At 43.4% G+C, this 21,948-nt stretch overlaps 2 protein-coding genes across 8 annotated transcripts in view; one reads left to right on the top strand and one right to left on the bottom strand.

The window, feature by feature from the left end:
- On the top strand, positions 1-2,481 carry insm1b (insulinoma-associated 1b). Its single transcript, XM_074692219.1, has one exon. It carries the CDS (start codon positions 217-219, stop codon positions 1,657-1,659), a length of 1,443 nt encoding a protein of 480 aa, XP_074548320.1. The 5' UTR covers positions 1-216; the 3' UTR covers positions 1,660-2,481.
- Positions 2,482-4,412: 1,931 nt separating this feature from the next.
- ralgapa2 (Ral GTPase activating protein catalytic subunit alpha 2) overlaps positions 4,413-21,948 on the bottom strand; it is a 95,610-nt gene continuing 78,074 nt past the window's right edge. For 4 of the 7 annotated variants that reach the window (XR_012599764.1, XR_012599767.1, XR_012599766.1 and 1 more), the window contains 3 exons: positions 14,178-14,299; positions 9,006-9,993; positions 6,936-7,069 (listed from right to left, as the gene is read on the bottom strand). Coding sequence is in view for 3 of the 7 variants with exons in the window: in XM_074691361.1 (XP_074547462.1) it covers positions 6,912-7,069; positions 14,178-14,299 (280 nt within the window). In the remaining 4 variants the exon portion in view is untranslated. Of the gene's footprint in view, positions 7,070-9,005; positions 9,994-14,177; positions 14,300-21,948 lie in introns of all 7 variants that reach the window. The other 3 variants (XM_074691362.1, XM_074691363.1, XM_074691361.1) reach the window with 3 other exon arrangements.

The raw sequence follows: 21,948 nt of genomic DNA, 5'->3' as shown, positions 1-21,948 counted from the left end.
GGGGATGCTGCAACAGGGGGGGCGAGAACAATAGCATCATTCCGGCATAAAAAGAGTGGAGCTATGCCTTGGAGACGAAAACATTTCAGCAACAGAAGGATCGATATACTGGGGAGATAAAGTCCCATATGCTTCTAGAGTTGCCATATTTTTAACAAACCTGGATACTCGAGACTTCACCCACCCCGAAGTGCCTTTTTGCTGTAACTCGCCAAGATGCCCAAAGGATTCCTGGTAAAAAGAAACAAGAAATCTGCGCATGTTTCCTACAGGACTCGGTTAGACGAAGATGACCTCCAGGAGCATCCCACCCCAGCTGCCTTGCCGTGCCGAACAGACCCCTCCCCACCAATGTCCGTGGCGTCCAGCCCAGACCGCGCTGCAGCATCACCAGGTTTCATAGCAGCCGAGGCGTCGGTGCCACGACTGGAGAAACCGGCGCAGTTCGGCAACCCCGAGGCGGCGTGCCAAGCTCTGTACAGCCCCACCCGGCCCATCAGCAAGGAGCACGAGAGGGGATATTTTGAGCGAAGTTTCAATCTAGGCTCGCCTATTTCTGCCGAGTCATTCCCCACGCCTGCCTCCCTCTCCGGCCTGGATCACCTCCTTTACGCACCGGTCGACCTGAAAATCGGTACCAGCAACAGCAGCCGCAGCGGGACCACCAGCAGCCTCCCTGCACCGAGCAACCGGGTCGTTACCAAAAGACCCGCAGCTGACGGCACAGAGCGTAAGGCTAAACCTGCACCCAAGAAGCCCAAAGCCATCAGAAAACTCAACTTTGAAGACGAGGTAACTACTTCTCCTGTGCTGGGTCTCAAAATCAAAGAGGGACCAGTGGAGATGAAGCCGAGGGCGCAGTCCTCCGCGGGGAACAAGCCCTTAGGGGAGTTTGTGTGTCAGCTGTGCAAGGAGGCGTACGCTGATCCGTTCTCTCTGGCTCAGCACAAGTGCTCCCGCATCGTCAGGGTCGAGTACCGGTGTCCCGAGTGTGACAAGATGTTCAGCTGCCCGGCAAACCTCGCCTCACACCGTCGCTGGCACAAACCCCGGACCACCGGCGCACCGGCGATATCCCCTGCACAAGGCATCAAACCTGAGATGGCCAAAATGCCAGCCCTAAGTGTCAAGTCAGTCTCTGACGAAGCCAAAGACATGAGTGACAGAGACACCCCGAGTCCAGGTCTGTCCGAGTCGGGCTCTGAAGATGGCTCCTATGATTGCCAGTTCTGCGGGAAGAGGTTTAAGCGACAGGCATACCTAAGAAAACACATCATGGGACACCAGGTCCTGCAAAAGAAAGTGCTGGAGGAGCACGGGTTTCAAACCAGCGACAGGGCGGCGGAGCAGCCCCCAGCCCCATCCTCCTTCTCCTCCTCAGCATCATCATCATCCTCAGAGGAAGTCTCGAACCAAAGCCCTCTCAATCTGAGCCCAGTGGACTGCCTGCTGTGCCCGGTGTGCGGGGAGAGTTTCACCAGCAGGGCCGGCCAGGAGAGACACCTGCGCCTCGTGCACTCCTCCCAGATCTACCCGTGCAAGTACTGCCCTGCCACCCTCTACAGCTCGCCGGGGCTCACCAGGCACATAAACAAGTGCCACCCCTCAGAGAACCGACAGGTGATCCTGCTCCAAATGCCGGTGCGCCCCGCCTGCTGAAAACAACACCAAACTTGTGCCTTTAACGGGGAAAGAAAAAAAAAGTGAAACAAAAGAAAAAAATCGCCTTTGGGTTATAAAAATATCCAGAGTTTGCGATGCGCACTGCCATAACTTTAGGCCAATGAAGGCAGGCGGTTTGATGTTTAAGTGGTGTTAATGGGGTGTCTTTTCCATGCCAATCAGTGATTGTTGAATGCTTCTCTCTATATTTGAATTACATATAGGCCTATTTTGAGATTTCCTTTCTCAAATTAGTTTATGAAGAAAAAAAAAGAGTACAAAGCGTTAGTTTGACTGTTAAAGGGTATTTTTCTAGGACAGCACACGTGTTCGATGATAGCTTCTAGACCTAAGAAATGTCTTTAAATTCTCAGAAACCCCCTTCCCTATAAAAGCCTTTTCAATTCACCGACCGTGATTGCTCGATCACTGTAGCTTTACGCTAGTTTGTGAATGACAAAACTGATAGACTTTGTACTGGTGGGGAAAAAAGAGTGAGTGAAGCATTCCCTGTTTAGTAGTACCACAAATGCCTTTAGTATACAATAAGCTTAGTCTGACATAGCCTACATACACATCCAAATCCTGCTGTATAACTGCCTTAAAAAAGTCATCATGGACTGTTTTAATTTGAATGCTGGCACATATTTTATTATTGTTATTGAAGATTGTTGCAATATTTTTCATCATGAGTTTATTTATTTATTTATTCTAATTATTTTATGTAACTTATTGTTGTGTTTGTTGTGATTTTTTTCTGTGAATCGTTCTGGCAGTTTACATGTCGTATAGCCAAAATGTCTGTTTTTTTTTTGGGTGGGGAGGGAGAAGAGGGGGGGTCAAATTTACAATATGAGTTGTGATAAGTGTCGTGGGTCGGGTTTTTGATTTTCAATCTCCACAGCTCTTGTAAAAGAAAGAAAAAAACGTAAAGCTCTTACCTTAGATGCAATCTTTTTTAAGGATAAGTTATTTTCTTAAATGTTGGCTTTTATAGCGCTTTGATTGTATGTGTATATCGTTGTTGTCTATCGAAATAAAATATTTTCAAAACGACACACGGCTCATGCTGGATTTTTTTTTTCTAACTGAAGCAAAGGGAAAGTTTCTATCAGGAGTTTACGTTTAAAAAGTTGAGGTTACTCAGCTTGTTGATTCTTAATTTCTGCTTTTCACACTTTTACATACTAAATTTTCCATTTCAGGTGATTAATTTAGTGATGGTTTTTAACCTAAGTAAATAACATCTTCCCTCGATGACTTAAAGAAACACACAAAATATTTTTTTTTCGATGAAATAAACTTAAGATAGTTGAAAAAGGCCTCAATTAAACCTTACTTCATAACTGAGTTTTCTTTGTGTTTTTAACAGTTTTGTATCCGTTTTTAAATTCACATGACAGCATTTTCCTCTCCACACAGACATATTGAGTTGTAACCTAATCCTGGTTTTTCGGCTGGTCAGGTGGTTCATGGTGAACGCAGGAGCCGTGGGCTTACCGAGGTCACACATAATAAAAATACACATTAATGCTCATTAAAAGTTAGGAAAAGGTCTACAAACAAAAGCCTGGTCACTTCTTTTCTGTACACACTCTCACAACACAATAGCTCGATGATTCGTGGGGCCGACACACAGAAACAGACCGGAGAAGACCCCCACCCCACACACCCCCATCCGAACTTTCTCCTTCGACTCGTCGTTTGTCAGACTGGCTGGCTACAAATCATCTCTACAGTGGCTCAACAGACGCCGTTTGGCTACCATAGACAGCCACTTAAGGCCGTATCATAAATCGCCTCCTTAATACCGAGTCGGGACAGGGCAGGACAAAGAGGTGCTGGATCAGAGCTAACCTCTGGAGCAGTAAAACATCTGTGTGCTTTAAAAGACTCACGCAGTTCGATTTTTGTTAGTTTTCTACTGATTTAGGATACACCAGGGCTGAGTTGCCTTCCCATCTGACCCCAATCACCTGTAAAGCATGAAGTCAGCTGTAATTTAGCGGGGCATCAACACTCACTGTTAGACAGAGCTAACCCCAGCACCACCAGTGTGGTCAAACTGGCTTTATGTCCTACAGGTGAATAACTCACACTCCTACAAGATCCTGAGGGGCCTTTTTGATACTCTGCAACCACACATCTTGAAAAGTAAGTCATCTGAACTTTTTACATGTGACAGACTGACACTGTGTGAAGAGTGACATATGAGAAATAATAAAGTAATAACAGAAAATGTTAGCCTCAGAGGAGCCCGCACACCCAGCTCCAGCCTGTTCTGATGTTCACCATCTGACAATGAGGCTGCATCAGGCTCCTTTCTCACACACAGTTCTTAAAGACTCCAATTACAGTCAAGTGCTTTTCTCGTGCCTTTATGTGACCCAGGCTAGACAGGTCACCTGTAGGTGCTGCAACCATTGCACCTGTGCCTCCTGCCGAGGTTCCATTATGCAGGCCTCCCCCTTTAGCTGGGCTGAGCAGCAGGGGAGACAGATGGGAGGAGGGTCAGGTTACCCCTGCTGGTGCTCACACAGCCAGGCCAGGGTCAGGAAGCCCATGGTAACAGCACCATCAAAAGTGTGCTAACGCAGATAAAACCCACACTCACCACTCCACAAAATCAGAGGTTACACAACACACTCGTGTTCTTAAAGAGAGGGGGAAAAAAAAGACAACGATTCTTAGAATTTCAAATTGATTTAATGAAATGTTTCAATTTTCACATTTCTAATCATAATAGGACTTCGGTCATTAAAAACAGTTTGATATGTTGACAGGTAATGATGAAATCTTCAAGCTTTTTTTCCTCTTCCACTTATACAAAGATTATATTACAGGCATTATTTAATATATTTATATTCAGAGGGCGCTGAAGCCCTCAAATTTGACACAATGTACAAGGATTTCTAAAATGAGAAGAGAAGAAGAAGAAACATACTAAAACTAACACCAGCTAGATTTCCTCACAAATATAAGACACAATCCTTATCTTGGTCCAAACTAACATCTCCAGCAACTAAGCCACCAAATGAGGAGCACGGACCCCTCAACAGACATCATCTATAACCTACAATCTTAAGATCAGCCTCCCGGGAGGTTCCTTCAAGTGGCTTTGGGGAAAATCAAAAACAGCCTGTGATCCAGGCTTGTACTATGTCTATACATTCTTCAAATAAACAACAAAAAAAAGTGTAAGAAAAAAGATTGGTCAATCCTCCCACTGTTTGGATCCCCTGTTTTTTTGCTTAGAGAATGAACAAACAAAAGAAGGCGAGTTGAGCGCTGACGTGTCAGTAGAGCGTGGGGAAAGTAAGGCATAGTAGTGCAACAGATGGGGATAGTGTTGCAGCTTGGGTGGAGCCCTCAGAGGGTGTGTCAGTGTGTGTGTGTGTGTTCGGGGAGAACACCTGGCTACCATGACAACTCAGCAGACAGGTTGGAGAAGGTGGTTGCTTGGACGGTTGTTAAGAGTTCACCTCAGCCTAGCCCCCCCTCCACTATCGCTCCTGGAGGCCTCAGGAGGCAACAGGGAAAAGACAAGGAGTCAGTGCCATTGATTCACAGATAAATGCCGAGCAACACACAGCGCTCACAGTTAGGAATAAACGCTCGTGATTCCAAATCTGTTTGTTTTTGATGCTTCTGTTGTGCGGAGCATGACACAGACCTTCAGAGTGGCAGAGGAGTAACAGCTCTGTTTCAGACTTCTAACAAGGAGATGTGATGCAGAGCGGTCATGGTTATTCTCAGACGATGAAGATAAGCCAAAATTGGATTATGAGGAGTAAAGGTGGTGTGGGACAGCATTTCAAAAAGACAGACGTTACACAGGCACTGAGAGAATGACGCTCCCTTGGGAACTCACACATACATACATAAATGCACACACTCACATTTACACCCACACACACACACACACACACACACACACACACACACACACACACACAAACACCAGTGCATGGAGTTGTGATTCACCTGAGGCTCTGGCGGTATTTTTCCTCTAAATCGCATATGAACACATAAAACGACAGAACACCAGAAATAATTAATCAAATAGTCATTTCTATATACATCAAAATGAGAGAATGAAACTTAAAGCAACTTACATCCAAGAAAAAAAAGAGAAACATTCAATGCAAGTTAAAATAAATGAATGCGAGTGCAAAAATGTCAGTCGGAAACGTTGGAATGTCGATTTCTTAGCTCTAAGGACAGGGAGACTGATCGCAGAGGAAAGAGACAGGAACAACGTATTCAATTACCGGACATGAGCCCATGTTAATGACATCAGAAAACAATTACAAACGCAGTTTTTTCTCATCCCAGCAAGGTTGCATAAATCAAACCATGACACAATCCATCGGAATTCATTTAAAAGGAAAACTAGAGATAATTTAAAAAAAAAACAAGGAAGATAGACATCACCGATTGTCCACTCAGGGTTCAAAGCATTTAAAACAAACCGGCTGCATGTACTACAGGGATTCAACACACAGCAAGTCTGTGTGGTAGTGCAGTGAGTAAAAACTGTTCTGGGGAGGCATTCCCCATGCATGAGTTTCTTCTCTGAAGGCAGATGGTCCATTAACATGGTCCCAACTGGTGCTACTGAGCAGGACATCATCATCATCATCCTGTCACTGAGCGAGCGGGAGCTTTGACACAGAAAAGTTGTGGCAGGTGCAGAAAGAGGTAAAAAGGCAGACAGGATTCTAATGGATACCGATCTCATGTGCAGTTTTTGCATGAAGCCGTTCACAGCTGTGTCATTCAGTGCTTCCTCACATTAAACGTTGAGACAGACGCAGTGTAGAAACAGGGTAAAGCAGACCCCCTTCCCTTATTATTGTCACAACTTCCCTCTCTAGTGCATCAAGCCTGCACTAGAAAATATGAACCAAACTGACGTTTCTTTAAAGACTTCTCAGTCAAGTCTTCCTATGCTGCTGATTCTCAAGCTGTAACCACCAGTAAGAACAAAATAGCTTAGTCACATGTCCATCTTGATTAAGTAGTCAAGCACAACAAATGGAAATGTATCAACAAAATCAAGGATTGCCACTTAAATTAAAAATTGCAATATGCTCCAGTTACAAGTTAATATGACACAAAATCAGACAAAGAAAAACAAGACACTCCAAACAAACAAAACAATTTTTGCAGTCACAGCTGGGTGTGTGAGGTTCTTCAAGAAAGGATTAAAGGCTGCATTAAGGGGAAAGAGGGACGGGTTCAAAAGCTCAGTTGGAGGATTTGCTTATAGCGCTGGCTGAGCGGCGGAGTTTTCCCGAAACTCTGTTCTTTGTGGCCCGAGGCATTGTGGGAGACACCTGGTCAACAGAGTCGTTGGTTCCGGCGGTATTTCCAGCTTCTGTGCTCGCGCTGCCAGAGAAGGAGCCTGGGAGAGAAACAGACGGAGAGCTTGTAGATAAAAGTCAAAGAAAAGCTTTTGTGTGATTGCCGTTTTTATCCCATCATGCTTTGTCATGCACATGAATCTCCCAAAAATCAAGATTCCAAAATCCAAGAGATTTTCCACCAACATTCACAAATCTTGCGACACAAACTGTGAAGTAAGTGTTAGTGTTTGATTTTGAATACTTCTTGAGTTTTCTCATGAGGACATGAGACAGAATATGGTGTGTTTCTGAAACTAAGCGCCGTATTCACATGCTGTAGAAAGGCAAGAGCGTGTTAAAGAGAAACTAACTCTCCCCCAACAGTTTCCCAAATACATACAGGAGAAAAAAAAGAGAGGTAACCTTTGTGACTAAGGACAAAGGAAAAAAGATTCAGTCATCTGTGTGATGGCAGAATGCTCTGAATGAAAATAAAATGACGCATTATGCTCTTGTTGTGAACATGTGGAGCATCTCCATTGTCAAACATTGTGCTTGTTCAGAAAATCTTCACATCCATGATTGCGTGGTGGCAAATAGTAATAAGCTGGAAGGTGGGCATCAAATTCTGGTGGGGGACAATAAAGTATTGGGTAAGACTTCCTCAGTGTCCCCCTCCTCCTTTTTAGCCTGATGCCTCGAGTTTAAACAACTTTTCTGCTTTGTCAGAAAGGTGGCATCTGGTTGCCTATTTTCTTTCCTATCCTTTTATTTCCTGCCATTTTTTCCCGAAGCATCTCAAGTTGCAGTGGCTAAAAGGAATAGCAGATGGCTGGAGTAACAGACACTCAGCAGCAGCAGCAGCACGGTGGACGCAGGCAGCATCCAGGGCTGAAGCTTGCTGGGAGAGGAGGGCTGGGCTATAGATGACACATTTTGTGTGCATTGTGAAGGGCATGGAGGGAGGCGAGAGGGTCTGAACACACATTCTCAATCTGCATATGAATATAGGAGAGGGAAGGCCTAAAACGTGGGCTGGTCTTACGGACAAAGAAGAAGAAATAAACATTCCCTTAATCCTTTACTCATTCCTACAGTAGAGTTTTGCTGTTTTTAGTACCAGAACTGAGTTTGATGAACTCTATGAGATTCAAAGATGGCGGCATCTATTAGAGCGACAATACAAAGACAATGGATGGGTACATTTCACCACCTGCTCAACAGAATCAGCCATTAAAACATGATGTACGCAACAGTTATGACTCCCACTTGATGACCACACATCAGCTTTTTGCTGCATGTCATTTTGCTAGAATCATTTTCACAGGAAGTTACTGGAAAATTAGAGGCTAATGTGTCATTCTTATTACCACTGTGTTCATGCATTTCCTCGCACATTTCAAACCACCTTGTGTCAAGGTTCGTTTAAGTAGGAGGAAGAACGTAAAGCTGGGGAAAGAAAACAAAGAGTCTTTAATGGCCCTGCCATCCCATTGGCCCTCTCTGCAGCAGTTCAAACAAGGCTTAGGATGACAAAGACGTCTTCCAGTGCGGCAGGTGTTAGTCTCAGAGTCTGCCCCAGGCAAACAGGCACACTCCAACAGGAGGAAATGAGAGGGGTGGAGGGATTGGGGAAAAAAAAGCAAAGAAAGAAAAGAGAAAAGTGCTTGCTGGGGGAAAAGATAAAGGCGCGCCACATGCAGAAGCGAGGGCCAGAAGTGTAGCCGTATTGTTCATGCTGCTACTTAGTCAGGTGCTAATTGTCCCCACAGTGCATCACTTTCAATTACCAGCCTGGCCTCAACAGTAGGACACCCCCAAATAAACAGCCTGGTTTCTCTGTCCCCTTCTCTTTGTCAGAGCACTCAGTAAATAAAGCAAGGTTAGTGCTGTATGAAAAAGGAGAGGAGGGGGGGATAGCCAGGATGAGTGAACGAGCGAAGGGTAGGTAGTCCGCTGAACGGAAACAAGCTTCCGGTCTGACTCGGGGCTTACCTTCACCAGAAACAGTATTTGGACCATTATGATATTTTTAATCTAAAAGGGAAAAACACAGTAGAGCATCATTTCAGACAGCAGTAGACACAAACCATACCACACAACAAAAACAACAACACAAAGCTGTTGAAAAATCCAGTCTTTGAGGTTGGAGTGGAAGGATTTTCAAACAGTTTGTGTGGTGTCTTGGTTAGTTGTAACTGAAAGGTTTAAAAAACACACATGGTTAACTGATTTGGTTGGTGAGTTGGATCAACTAGTTGTAGTATCTCTGAAGATGAAAATCTGCCCAGTTCACACACTCCAAAAGTGAAAATCTTTTGACACCAAAGTGTGAATGGTGGGCAGTTTACAACAACAGGCTAAGAAACATTTACCACCAGTGTTACTGTGAAAGAAGGTTAGGCTGAGAGTAAAAGATGCTAGAGCACTCCGGATTCTGGCGGATGGGTTGTTTCATCCATGTGGGAGAAGTATTGGCTTCCTCTAGTCCAGTTACTCGTTTGAAAAAAAAGTTTAAGGGATGAAAACATGAAAAAAAGTAAAACAGAAAAGCAGAGCAGGTGAAACAGACAGGGCATGACACTGTGGAAGGAATCTGTATGACAGATGGAGTAGCTCATGCAGGAAACCACGACTGGCTGACTTGGATAAGAGTGCATTCAGGATCACAGAGGACAAGGCTGAGGATGATACGGAAAAGCTAGAGAGACCTGAGGTGGGATGCTTTACTGCATAAACGTGAAACACTCTGGGAGCTCTACATTCACAAATGTCCATGCAGAATGTGTTTCTGAATTACATATCTCCTTTGCTTTTACTAAATGGAGTGCAAACCCAGAGCTACTTCTATGAAAAAGTGTAAATGTTGGTGGGCAGTGGCTGGGCATCATGCCTAGAGTGGAGAAAGCAGGCAGAGTCTTACAGTCCAGTTTGGCCCAGGGGTACTCCATGTCCCAAACCATCCCTGGCCAACGCCTGCACGCTGTCATGGAGCATGGATGACATGTTAGTGGTAGCAATGGGGGCCAGAGTGGAGTGAATCGGGCACGACATGTGGACTGAAAGACCTGTATATGACTTCCCACCCTCTACCAGCCCAAGCTACCTCACACTCACAGTCATGGAGGTGCAGTGGAGCAATGCAGAAAGGTGAGAAGAGGCAGGACATGTGGTGTTTCCCCTGCCCATCAACCTATTCAAACCCTTTTTATAAGTCTTCTAGTCACACCACATCCTTAATTTAACTTATTTACTTCATTGGACAGATCAGCTGACTGAAGAAAGACAGGGTTATGGCCAGGAGTTTAACCACGAACAGCTGCAATTTAGACTATAGCAACTCTACACTGAGCAAAGGCTTCAACTTCAAGACACACATCATTCACACGCTGATGGCAGATGATGCTATGGTAGTATTCATTCTCACAACACTGATTGTGTCACTCACATATCACTAAGTTGGGTTTTAAGTATCAAGCCTCAAATACTTTGTGTGACGACTGGAGCTGAGTGAGAACCTCTGTACTCAGCCATAGTTGACCTGATGTTAAAACCAATTTCACTATATCAAATATATGAAGGCAACACTTTTGTTTTTCGTCCCATTTTCATGAGCTGAACTCAAAGATTTGAGATTTTTTCTATGTACACAAAAGGCCTTTCTCTCAAATTTTGTTAACAAATTTGTCTAAGTTTTTGTTAGTGAGCACCTCTTCTTTGCTGAGATGATCCATCCCCCTCACAGATTAGACAGCATAATCATGGCACAGGTGTGTCTCAGGCTGGCCACAATAAAAGGTCACCCTAAAATGTGCAGTTTTACTGTATTTGGGGGTTCTGATGGGGTACACACCAATCCAGAGCAACCCAAACATACTCAAAGGGTGACATGTCTGGTGACTATGCTGGCCATGCAAGAACCGGGATGTTTCAGCTTCCAGGATTATCAACGGAACGTACTGTAACGTAATGTGATGGTGGTAGATGAACTTCACAGTAATGGATCTCATCATGGTATCTCTGTGCATCCAAAACACTGTCTACTAGAAAAGCACTCAGAGAGTAGAGACCTCCACCAAGCATATTGTGATTGTCACCAACACTTAAGTCTTACTTTAATGTTATACTCCCTTTCAGCAGACTGTCTGCTACAATTTGGTGTTAGTTGCAGGTTTGTATCATAATTTGTTACCTGACAGTGTTGAAAATTACGATGACCCAGTACATCTTTCATATTCTGGATTTTAGTATCTAGAATATTTCCAGGATCTGGATCATACTTTTACATCTGTCAGAAATTATGGTGAACTTGTCTTGTATTGTTTTACAAAGCAATCCGACCATTTATGGTGGAGTAATATACACATATGGTGAAAACAGCCCTACCTCACAATGATAAAGAATCCTTTACACATGGTCTACGATTGTGAGGCAGGTTGGATGTTCTGCCAAAGTCTCTGAAACGCCCTTGGAAACAGCTTATGAAGAGAAATTAAAATTCAATTCATGGGCAACAGCCCTGGTGGACATTCCTGCAGTCATCATGCCAACTGCACGCTCCCTCAAAACTTTCATTGTGGCCAGCCTGAGGCACACCTGTGCAATAATCATGCTGCCTAACCAGCATCTTGAGACGCCACACCTGTGAGGGGGATAGATTATCTCAGCAAAGAAGAAGTGCTCACTAACACAGATTTAGACAAATTCGTAAACAATATTCATAAACAACAATAGAGAAATTGGCCTTTTGTGAACACAGAAAAAGTCTTCAATCTTTGAGTTCAGCTCAGGAAACATGGGAGCAAAAACAAAAGTGTTGTGTTACTATTTTTGTTTAATGTAATAAATGTGAAAGAGTCTTTGGTATTATTTTCAGGTTGAGGAAAACATTTTCTTTGGAATGTTATGACAGATTCAAAGACAAGCGTAGTTTATGTGTAAACTCCTCGCCCGTTGGTTCTGTGATACAGTAAAGCTCATGAAGATTTGCCAGAACAGGGAAACCAGAGCTTCCTTGCCTTACAGGCTTCATATGTTATGGCTTCTCACATTAGCAACACCCCGTCTCTTAAGCCCTGTTTCCACCAAGCAGTCTGGTTTAGATCAGTACGGTTTGGTACGGGTAGGCTCGGTTAAGCTTGGTCCTGTTTGCGTTTCCACAGCCAACCCTACCCCCTCAGGGTAGGCAGCGTGTAGGGATGGGTACCGAATTAGGATCTTTTATAGGAATTCTGTCAAAAGTACCGGGTACTATTCACGTAAAATCAAAAGGTACCATGTTTAGGTTCCTAAATGTATCCTTATGACTGTGAGGGAGAGGAAGAACAGGTGATTTTTCCATGCTGGACATGAACACAACATTGCAAGGTTATATATTGAAAAATAAAAAAGTTAAATTGTAAAAAATATGTATTTTATTATTAAACAAATTGATATTTTTACCACATAGACACAAAAAAGTAAAAAATTGGTACCATTGAGTACCAGTACCAATTGCCAGGTACCGGGCATCAGTGCCGAATCATTTCAAATATGAAAGATACCCATCTCTAGCGGCGTGTAAGCTGGATGCTGACAGCCGCATCAGCAACATATTAGTGCGACGCCACACCAGCACGACATAGTGTACCCCGCTAATAAATCCAACGAAGAAGAAAAACGCGACACAGTAAACAAAGAGCAACGATGGAAGGCGTCCAGCATTTCGTCCTCTCTGTGATTGGCATGTAGCTCTTTAATACAAAGAGCAATCAAGCTTTGTTTCAGAGAAGACTGTGTGCCACCAAGAGAATACAGCCGCTGTCGCACAGTAAGTGACGATTCTTTTGACCAATCAACGGTCTGCAGTGTTTCAAGATTGGATTGGTTTAGTCTGGCACCCCTACAGAAGTGTGCCAAAAAGTGGGACGGCTATTCTCGGTTATTTGGGGTTCTGTCCCCTGGATTAGTCTGTGGAAAAGCGGTGCCGTGCCGAACTGAATCGCTTGGTGGAAACGGGGCTATAATGTGAAAGCATAGCTTAACAGCGTGGCTAACCTCTCTGTGCTACAGAAAAACTCATGGTTGAAAGAGCAAACAGTTTCAACCCATTTTTTCCCTCACTCCTTTGCTCCCAGCAGCTCCTAAGCCTCCATCTTTCCTCACTCCCTGTCTTTAGGCAGGTTTGGTGCTGAGGAGGAGAGGAGGTGACTAGAGGTCAGACTGGGGAGATTTTACACCTGTGCAAAAGAGATGGGCAAACAGTATGGTAATATGTCTGACCATGTTCTGTCTCCTTTCAACAGCTTGAATATCACACCTGCTGTCTCACAATCCAAAGTCCCATACACACACACGCACACACACATAAGAAAATGCTGACATTTAATTTGCACATGCCATCATACAGAATAAAAATTGTACATACGCTGTACAGCACCTTACAATAAATTAGCACCGACAGATTTGAAAATAACAGGATGGTGTGGTTTTGTGGAGTGCTTTCCTTGTCAAAACAGAATGTGTGTCGAGATCCAATAGAGTGGAAAAGTGCAATCCTGTATTGATTTCAGTGCTGCTGCGGATCGATCAGAGCTGCTACAAGTAGGAAGAACAAGATAAGACACGTTTTCCATTCTGTTCATCATGGGCTGATAAGAGTGCTGTGCTGACATCCGTGAGCTGCTGTTTGTTGGTCAGGTCTCTTAAGTGTTTGTGAATGAGCTCATGGAGACCAGCATGCACGCACGCACGCACACACACACACAGGGACACAAATGCACTTCACAACCACCATTTAACAAGGCTGCTTATATTCATGGCAAAATGATTGTATTGAAAGATGCAGCTTGAAACAAGAAAAGATGAACATAGAAGCCTGAGTGGGGCTCGAGGAAGAGGAGAAAGCAGCATGTTTGAAGTCAGTTGGATAGCGTGAAGAGCCGGGCTCATCGTTTGATATTCATCCGTGAGCGTGGGCGTGGAAGAAGAGGGCCGGGAATGAGGGGGAGAGGAGGCAGAGGGGGCAAACAGGTGTGTAGTTGATGAGGAGGAGCAAGAAAAGAGATGGCCAAGAAGGTTAAAAGAGGTTTTATATTATAAAGCAACAGAGGGATAGGAGAAAGAAATGGGGCAGAGAAGTTGTAATAGGAGGAATATCAAGGGGCTGCAGTGTGGTTCATATCTCACCTGCTCCACTCACTGGGTAGCCAGGGGAAGGGGAAAAGACCTGTGAGGCGAAGTCTTCAAAGGTCATGACCTCCCTGTGGTTCTGGACAATTGCCTCCAAGTAGAGAGCTCGCTCTTCATAGCTGGGGAGTGCTTATTAAGGAACAAAACATAATGTGATGTTGATAAAAAAAGAAACAGTGCAGCACAATTTGTAGGCTTTTTGAGTGATTAGACCCAGTAATGGAGCAATTTGCAACTTAAGTCTGAATAAAACAACAGTTAAAAATCACATGTTTCTAGAGCTGTACTACGTATGGTGAGAGTGAGCTCAGAGAGAGAAGCAGCTCTGGCAGACAGGGCAGCTCAACCATCAGCAAACCAGCCAGAAGCAGAGATGGAACAATCAGCCATGCCACACATCCCCAAATGAGAAAGCAGTCTCCAAAATAATCATAAAAAAAAGAAAGAAAGAATACATGACTACTGGCGTGATGCTCCAAACCTCTCCTGTCCCCCCTCTCAGCCCTCTCTTCTCTCTAATAGAACCCCTGCTGCAGGCGGCATGTCTAGGACCACCCTCCCCGATGTGCTGCCTGCCACTTCTCCGTGCCATCAGGGGGAAAATTGGAGCCATTTGAAATTCAGAGTGACAAGCAGCGACTGGAGCCTGGGCAGCCAGCATGCAGGATGGATGGCCGGATTGGAAATTGGAAAGCTCATGTTAATAAATAAATAAATAAACCTGCAAAATGGCTGTTGGGTGATGGGAGAAAACATTTTGATGGCTATTATCATATTATCTGAAGTATATTGTACAAAGTATGTTGCAGAATGGAGACAAGTGCTGAATGACATGATCGAGGAAACAATCGGAGAAAAAAGGTCTTTGTGATGGCATAATGATACGAAGCTCCTTTGATATTTAACTAAACGTGTTTGTGTTTGACAATGAGCCTCATTTTCCAACAACTATTCTTTGTGGCCATTACTCTTGATAAACCAACAAATTGCTCGACAAATAAGCATTGTCACTCTCGTACTGACAACTCTAGTCTCTGAGCAAAGAGGACCCCTCCCCTTCAGCTCATTATGGCTGCCAGGGTGGAGTGGCACTGGTCTGTTGCTGACGCCAAGGCTGAACCAGGATGAGCTGAGATAGGCTGGACTCTGCCGGGAGGCTCTGGTCTGGGTTAGATAGATAGGACGAGACAGTGACTGGGCAGGGGTCCTGCTGTGGGCACATGCCGCCACAGTGGGGGCCAAGGCAACCATGACCAATGGCTTTGAGGGAACCGTGGCAAAGCTTGGGTGACGGGCACCTGAGCCGGGAAGCTCCAGGGGGTAACATGGCCAAGCTGCTCACAGGGACAGTCAGAGATGGACAGAGCGCATAATGAGACAAAGGAAAAGGTAACAAGAGGAATAAAAGGAGCAGGGTTGTTGCTTCTGGTAGTTTTTGTTCACTACAGGCATGACGAAGCAAGACAATTTCTTAAAATGCAACATGGCAACATAAAGTCACTGACAGCTAAACATAGAAGTATGAGTAGAGATTTTTTAATAGAATATTATATTGGCTGTCCTGGGTTGGAAAAACAAACATAAGCCTGAATATGTGAGCATTAAATACCTGTGAACTACACCAGTTGCTACAGGGCCAGCCTCTCCATGTACAAGACAAGAAAGCTGCATGACCTGAGGCACATATCACCACATCCCTTTCTGATCACGTTATCAGGCGTCCATCATGAGCAGACATGCAACGTCACTGCTTCCTGTCACTTGCTGGAAACAGTTTTGGACAAAGAGAGTGGGCATCCTTGTCTCTGCTGCCATGGTTACTTGGGTCACAGCTCTGTGTGGTGGGTCATATCCAGGCTTTTATGGAGGACAGACAATGAGGAGGCATGTTTGTAAAAGAACAAAATGTGCCCAAATAGGTAATAGGTAAGGGAAAAATTATAGTAGAAGGAAAGACTTAACAAAAAATAAATGGAAGAAGTTAGAAGGATGCTGACAAATGAAAGACAAAGAAGGATAAGGGGCGAGAAGGAGAACCTCGGCACAGCGTGGGTCAACAGAGCCATATGGCTGTCCATTATCAGAGATGCAGATGACTGGAGGCCTGTTATTGAGATTCCTAAAGCAAATATTGACTCCAGCTGGAGCAGACGCTCCCTCTGACTCTGACACACGCCTCTCCTCCACTACTTCCTTCCGCTGCTCTCTATCCAAGTAAGACAAATGGATTAAAGTGGGTGAGAAAAAAAACTCAAAAATAAAATGAAGAGAGATAGTGTAGAATTACTGAGAGCAAGGAAAAATGTACGACAGCCTGCCAGGGAGAAAGCTAGGCAGTGAAGTAGGCAGACTAATAAAAGGTATTTTTGAGATGAGTGAAAGCGAGAGCCATAATCAGCTCACTTAAGTAAATGTACGATGTTATCTGTGGGTAAAAAAAATTGCTGCAGAGATCAGACCTGATGCACAGTGAGGGGTAATCTTGTATTCTCTCCATCTCACACACTCCCTCATCTTTCTGCTTGTCTCTAATTACCAAGCCATGGGCACAGCTTGTTCCCCCTGCATATGCACAGATGCTGCTGCCTCCATGCAGTAACTTAATCAAGGAACACGTCCACACCAGTGACGCAAAGACCATGTCTGTGTCATGGACACCAAACCTGCTGACTCTGACCTACTTTTAGGGAAAAATAAGCAGCTGCTTGTGCTGTTGACGACTGTCTGGCCAAGCTATGCTTTTGGTGTCAAACTTTTCTTCAGAAACAGACTAAATACAAAAAGTCACCTTGCTTAAAAATGAGATATTTGCAGGACATCATTTGGATAAACTTTCTTATGGTATTTCATAAAACATCACTTTACTTGAACTCTAAAAATATTCTCACAAAGCAAGTAATGGAATACATGAAAAGGAAAATGCCAGCAGGTCTGCATTTCCACAGATGGATAGCAACTTAAGTCACCCGTGACATGACTGTCATTTACAACCAACCAGGATGGACAAAAAAAGAGAGGCCAGCATGTCAGAAGAGAGTGCGATGCACCTCTCTGGGAATTTCAGAGGAACCCCCACGTTCCAAGCTGCTGGATTCTTATTAAAGAGAAAGGAGTCAAAGCAATATAATGTCTACGGAGCGTGGCAACCACTGGGAAAGTAGTTAGAAAGGAAATCCAGGTCTGAGTTAATGTAAAACAACTTGAGGTAGCTTGCATTGATTTGTAGAAAAACGGAGGTCATGGATAAAAAGGAGGACAAAAGAGGAGTGTGGGCTAGGAAGAGTAAAGTTCAGATTTACTCTTTCAATTATTAACTTAAAACATTTAGGAATTGTGTTCTGTTTTTGGGAGAGTTTGTTTGTTTGCCTGTGAACAACATAACTCAAAGAGTAACAAACAGATCTTGATGGAATTTTCAAGAAATGTTTAAAATGGGATAAGGGAGAAGTGATGAAATTTTGGAGGTGATCTGGATCCAGGATTTTTTTTAAAGGATTTTTTATCATTGTGAGATAGGGCTGTTTTCACCATATGTGTATATAACTCCACCATAAATGGTTGGATTGCTTTGGAAAACAATACAAGACAAGGTCAACTTAATTTCTGACAGATGTAAAAGTATGATCCAGATCCTTGAGTTATTCTGGATACTAAGATCAGGAATATGAACTATAAACTGGGTCATCATAAATTTCAACACTGTCAGGTAAGAAATTATGGCACAAACCTGCAACTAACACCAAATTGTAGCAGACAGTCTGCTGAAAGGGAGTATAACATTAAAGTAGGACTAAAGTGTTGGTGACAGTCACATTATGCTTGGTGGAGGTTGTGCTTGCTGACTGCTTTTCTAGTTTATTTAAGTAACATCTTTTACAAATAATCCTGAAGAAGTCAAAAACTCATTGTGACAGTGTGTCATCTAAAGGCCGCTGCGTAACCAAAACACTAACATACACATTTAGAGGTCAGACCTACAACTATATGCTGTTTGTGGCAGAACAACATCATATGCACATGAAACTGAATTAAACAGCACTTGAGCATGTGCATATGGGTCAGCCTGTGTGTACATGCATATGTATCTGTGCATGTGTTCACGTATGTATACATATGCATGCCTGCTGACCAGATGGCAGGAGGGGTAACTCTGGGGGAATGGTGGGGGTCAAGCATCTTTATGGATCAAAGCCAAGGTCAGGGCAGCTGCAGTGGCCCATGTTCAAGGTGAATGGAGGCCTCAGATGGCTCTTCATTAACAGGCTGCTCCATCCCTGCTGGACCCAATCGGCCAACCGCCACCAATCCTCCTCATCATCTCTCTCGCTTCTACTTCTCTGTCCACAGGGACCTTTTCTGAAAATGCCTGTCCACTGGGATTCTCTTTAGGCCTGGTGCAACCCCACCCACAATCTAGACACGTACACATGCTCACACACAGGCATTGTGCATAAATAGACACAGCACACAGATCTATAACATTCTACCGACACATAGAAAGCTTCACAAAAGATTCTGTAATGACCTCTGCACTGGTGTCTCTCTGGAGAGCAGCATCCATACCATCCGGCCTCCATCTTTGTGCTCCTCAGTCCCCCTGCTGACAAAAGGCCTAATGCCACCACTGGCCTCTGACAGACACTAGACGTCTTTCAAACACACACAGCTGACAGGGAAAATCATGGCCTCAGTCAATCTTCCTTTACCAAAAAGCCCTTGGGGTCCTATTTTCACTTCTTCTTAACTTCCAACACAAACAGGTGAAAGATACTTTTTCCCATTGTATTAAAGTGTTTGACTTTCAAAATAAGTCAGCAGTGACGACAATACAAATTTTCCTCCTTGAAGCTTTGGAAAACTTTTTCAAATGTAGCAATAACCAATAGTTAATCAAAAGTAAAGCATGAACAATCACCAAGAATACTTCAAAATGATGTTCACACATTAGCTTTGTGCTTGTGATATACTGAAATGAGAAATAAACAAAACTGCATACATCTATAGATGTAGTCTCGAAATATTCATATCCATCTTTTCAGCAGACTTGCTGTCTTTAGCAACAGTGATAAAACGATACTACAATAATTCCCTTTAATCTGTCAAACCCATTTCTCACAGTTTAATTCAAACCCTAAAATTCAAAGAGCTAAATATAAGCTAGATTAGAGTTCAGATGTGGATTCTTATAGAAGACCTCACTAAAACTGTGTCAAAGACTCCATGACCCCTGTGTGACAGGCCATCTGAAGCTTAGCTCATAGAAATTCAAAGATTCTGGGGGCATGATTTCCATCATGCTTCTCTGATAAGGTAAACCAGAAACCTAAAACTGTGAATTGCACGAGTGTGCGTATCCTGTAATATAAATACAAGCAACAGGGACTAGGTGATCATACTCTACACTACAACTTGACTAAACAAAAGTGGAATGTTTAGACAAGACTTGAACTCTGCTTAGTGCATTATTTTATTTTTCAGAGTATATGAAAAGACTGTGATAAATAAATTTTATAGGTAACATTTACATTTGATTTTGTATTTACTGAATGAAGAAAGGAAACAAAAATAAATCTGTTGATAAAGGCCAGAGGGTGACCGTCTACAATAGGCAAAAGTGTTAACAGGGGACATAGCACAAAGTACTATACAGACAATTCACTATGTGAATTCATCCTATGACTAATCTGAAGATGGCTGCACTGAAGGTGCTCGCTGCTTTTCCACAAGCCAAAGATGCTATTACTAACTTCAAAAGCTACAATCTCTCCCCTCAATGACAATGCCAGAAAGCAGGCATGGGAAATAAAATTAATTCATTTAGTGTTTCTCAGTGGGCTTTGATATTTATTATATTTGTCACCCTTAATTTCTTGATGGCAAAAAACTATCAAGATAATTATCCTAGGGAAACCTATAAAACATCTAAAGAGCAAGGATCCTCTTGTACATTATGGGAAACTGTGGGATATACTGGCTTATTTTATGTCATGTGTTTTAGGGACAAAGGGGACATAATAATTGGAAATGACATGATCAGTGTTGAGAATAACGGTGTTGGTGGGTACAAGTTCATGGTAAGCCAATCAGTGCCAGAGTTCAGGTAGTTGGATGTTGTCATAAACCTTAATGTGCAGCCAACAGCCACACAAGAAAACTAGATGCAACAATGTTTAGTCCATAGCAGCGTGTTTAGGATGGAATTACAGGCATTTCTTCAACATCATTGATGTAAAAGCTGTGAACTTATGTATGAAGTGTCCCGGAGAAAAAATTTGATTTCTTTTACATATCTGAAGGTTATTCAAAAAAGTAACACCACAATTACTTTCCCTGGTAACAAATTACATTTCTAAGGGAGTAATTAGGAAAGTAAGTAACTATAACTTATAACTTTTTTGAAGTAATTTTCCCACTGGACATGACTGACCATCATATCACATTATTTTGAAGTTTTTGCTGAGTCATCATTGATGTAAAATATCCAAAGCTACATATCAACTCATTCATGCAAACACACAGATTTTTCTCCACTTGCTGCTCTCTACCTCTCACAGCATGTGCATCATTAGGAAGAAGGTGCTGGTTTCAACTTCCAGGAAAAAGAAAAGTAAACAATTCCCCTCTGAAAAAAAACTACATGCTGATTTTTCCAAACATGAAAATTCATTTTTCACCCAAGGGAAGGAACCAATCCTGTGCTCCTCAGGCCTCTCGGCATCAGCCAAGGTTAATCCTGTTTGTAGAAGCACTGCTGGTAAAGGGGCTCTTGTTGTGAAGAGGGACAGTTAAGAGATGAGGTGGAGGGTACCTCTAGGTGCTTGACCCCCTCCTCTCTTAGCCCCACGTCTGCCCATTAACCTGGGCCAATCAGCTTGACCTTGATGAAGAGAAGAGCTGGGGAGTAGCTCACAGGGCCATTGACTCTGAGCAGTCACATAATTGGCCTGTTCAGAGGAAAAGGATGGCGGGGTGCTTGGTTGTGTTGGGTTGCTGGAGTAAAAGCAAATGCCTTAATTTTCTCATTATTCAGGGGGCATTCCATTTACACACAGACACGCACACACACCGGTGTTGCTGTACACCACAAAAATAGTGTCCATGCATTCAAATATGAGTAATGTGGTTAGGTTTAAGTGTCCTGCATCAGGGGTGTATTAAAGGGAGGGTTTCATTTAAAAAATAAGTGGTTAACATTTGCCTTATAAACTTTTATGTAACTTGCACACAGCCTGTTGGTACCAGTCATTTCATTGGCTAGAAAGGGAGGATATGGGAACACATTGGTGTGCATAATATGGTTAATAAAAATAGGGGATAACAGTGTCATCTGAGGAAGACATCAGTGTAAAAATGACTCAAACTACATCAGGAAAGGCTGTTACTCATCATGGTAAAGGTAGTTGTAGAAAATCTGCATCCGAGCAGCTGGGAAATGAACAGAGCAAAATGAACAACAAAATTTAAGGGATAGAATGATGGAGAACGAGGGTGGGGATGGAAAAGAGGGAGGGGTAAGATGGAATAGAGGATGGGGGGAAAAAAAGAGGAATAAAGCCGAGCAGGTGTTGATTGGAGGGAAGCCAGGCGGTGAGTGCCAGCGGTACCTGTTGTCACAGCGAGGACTGAGGTGTGAAGCTCGTCTCAGCAGAGGCCCTTAGAGGTGTGAGGTGATTATGAGAAAACGGACAGGAAGACTGAGACATTTAGATGGAGAGACAGAGGGAGAGAAAGATATGGACAGAGAGAGTGAATGTGGCAATAAACCTGG

This window comes from Halichoeres trimaculatus, unplaced genomic scaffold (genome assembly GCF_033239565.1).
Source record: "Halichoeres trimaculatus isolate MK-OKI-2021-1 unplaced genomic scaffold, fHalTri1.1 fHalTri1_scaffold_17, whole genome shotgun sequence".
NCBI lineage: Eukaryota > Metazoa > Chordata > Actinopteri > Labriformes > Labridae > Halichoeres > Halichoeres trimaculatus.
The sequence above is the reverse complement of the archived record's forward strand: the minus strand, read 5'-3'. Positions and strand labels throughout refer to the sequence as shown.

Excerpts from the sequence above, each read along its gene's own strand:
- insm1b (XM_074692219.1), top strand. The coding sequence starts at position 217 with ATGCCCAAAGGATTCCTGGTAAAAAGAAACAAGAAATCTGCGCATGTT.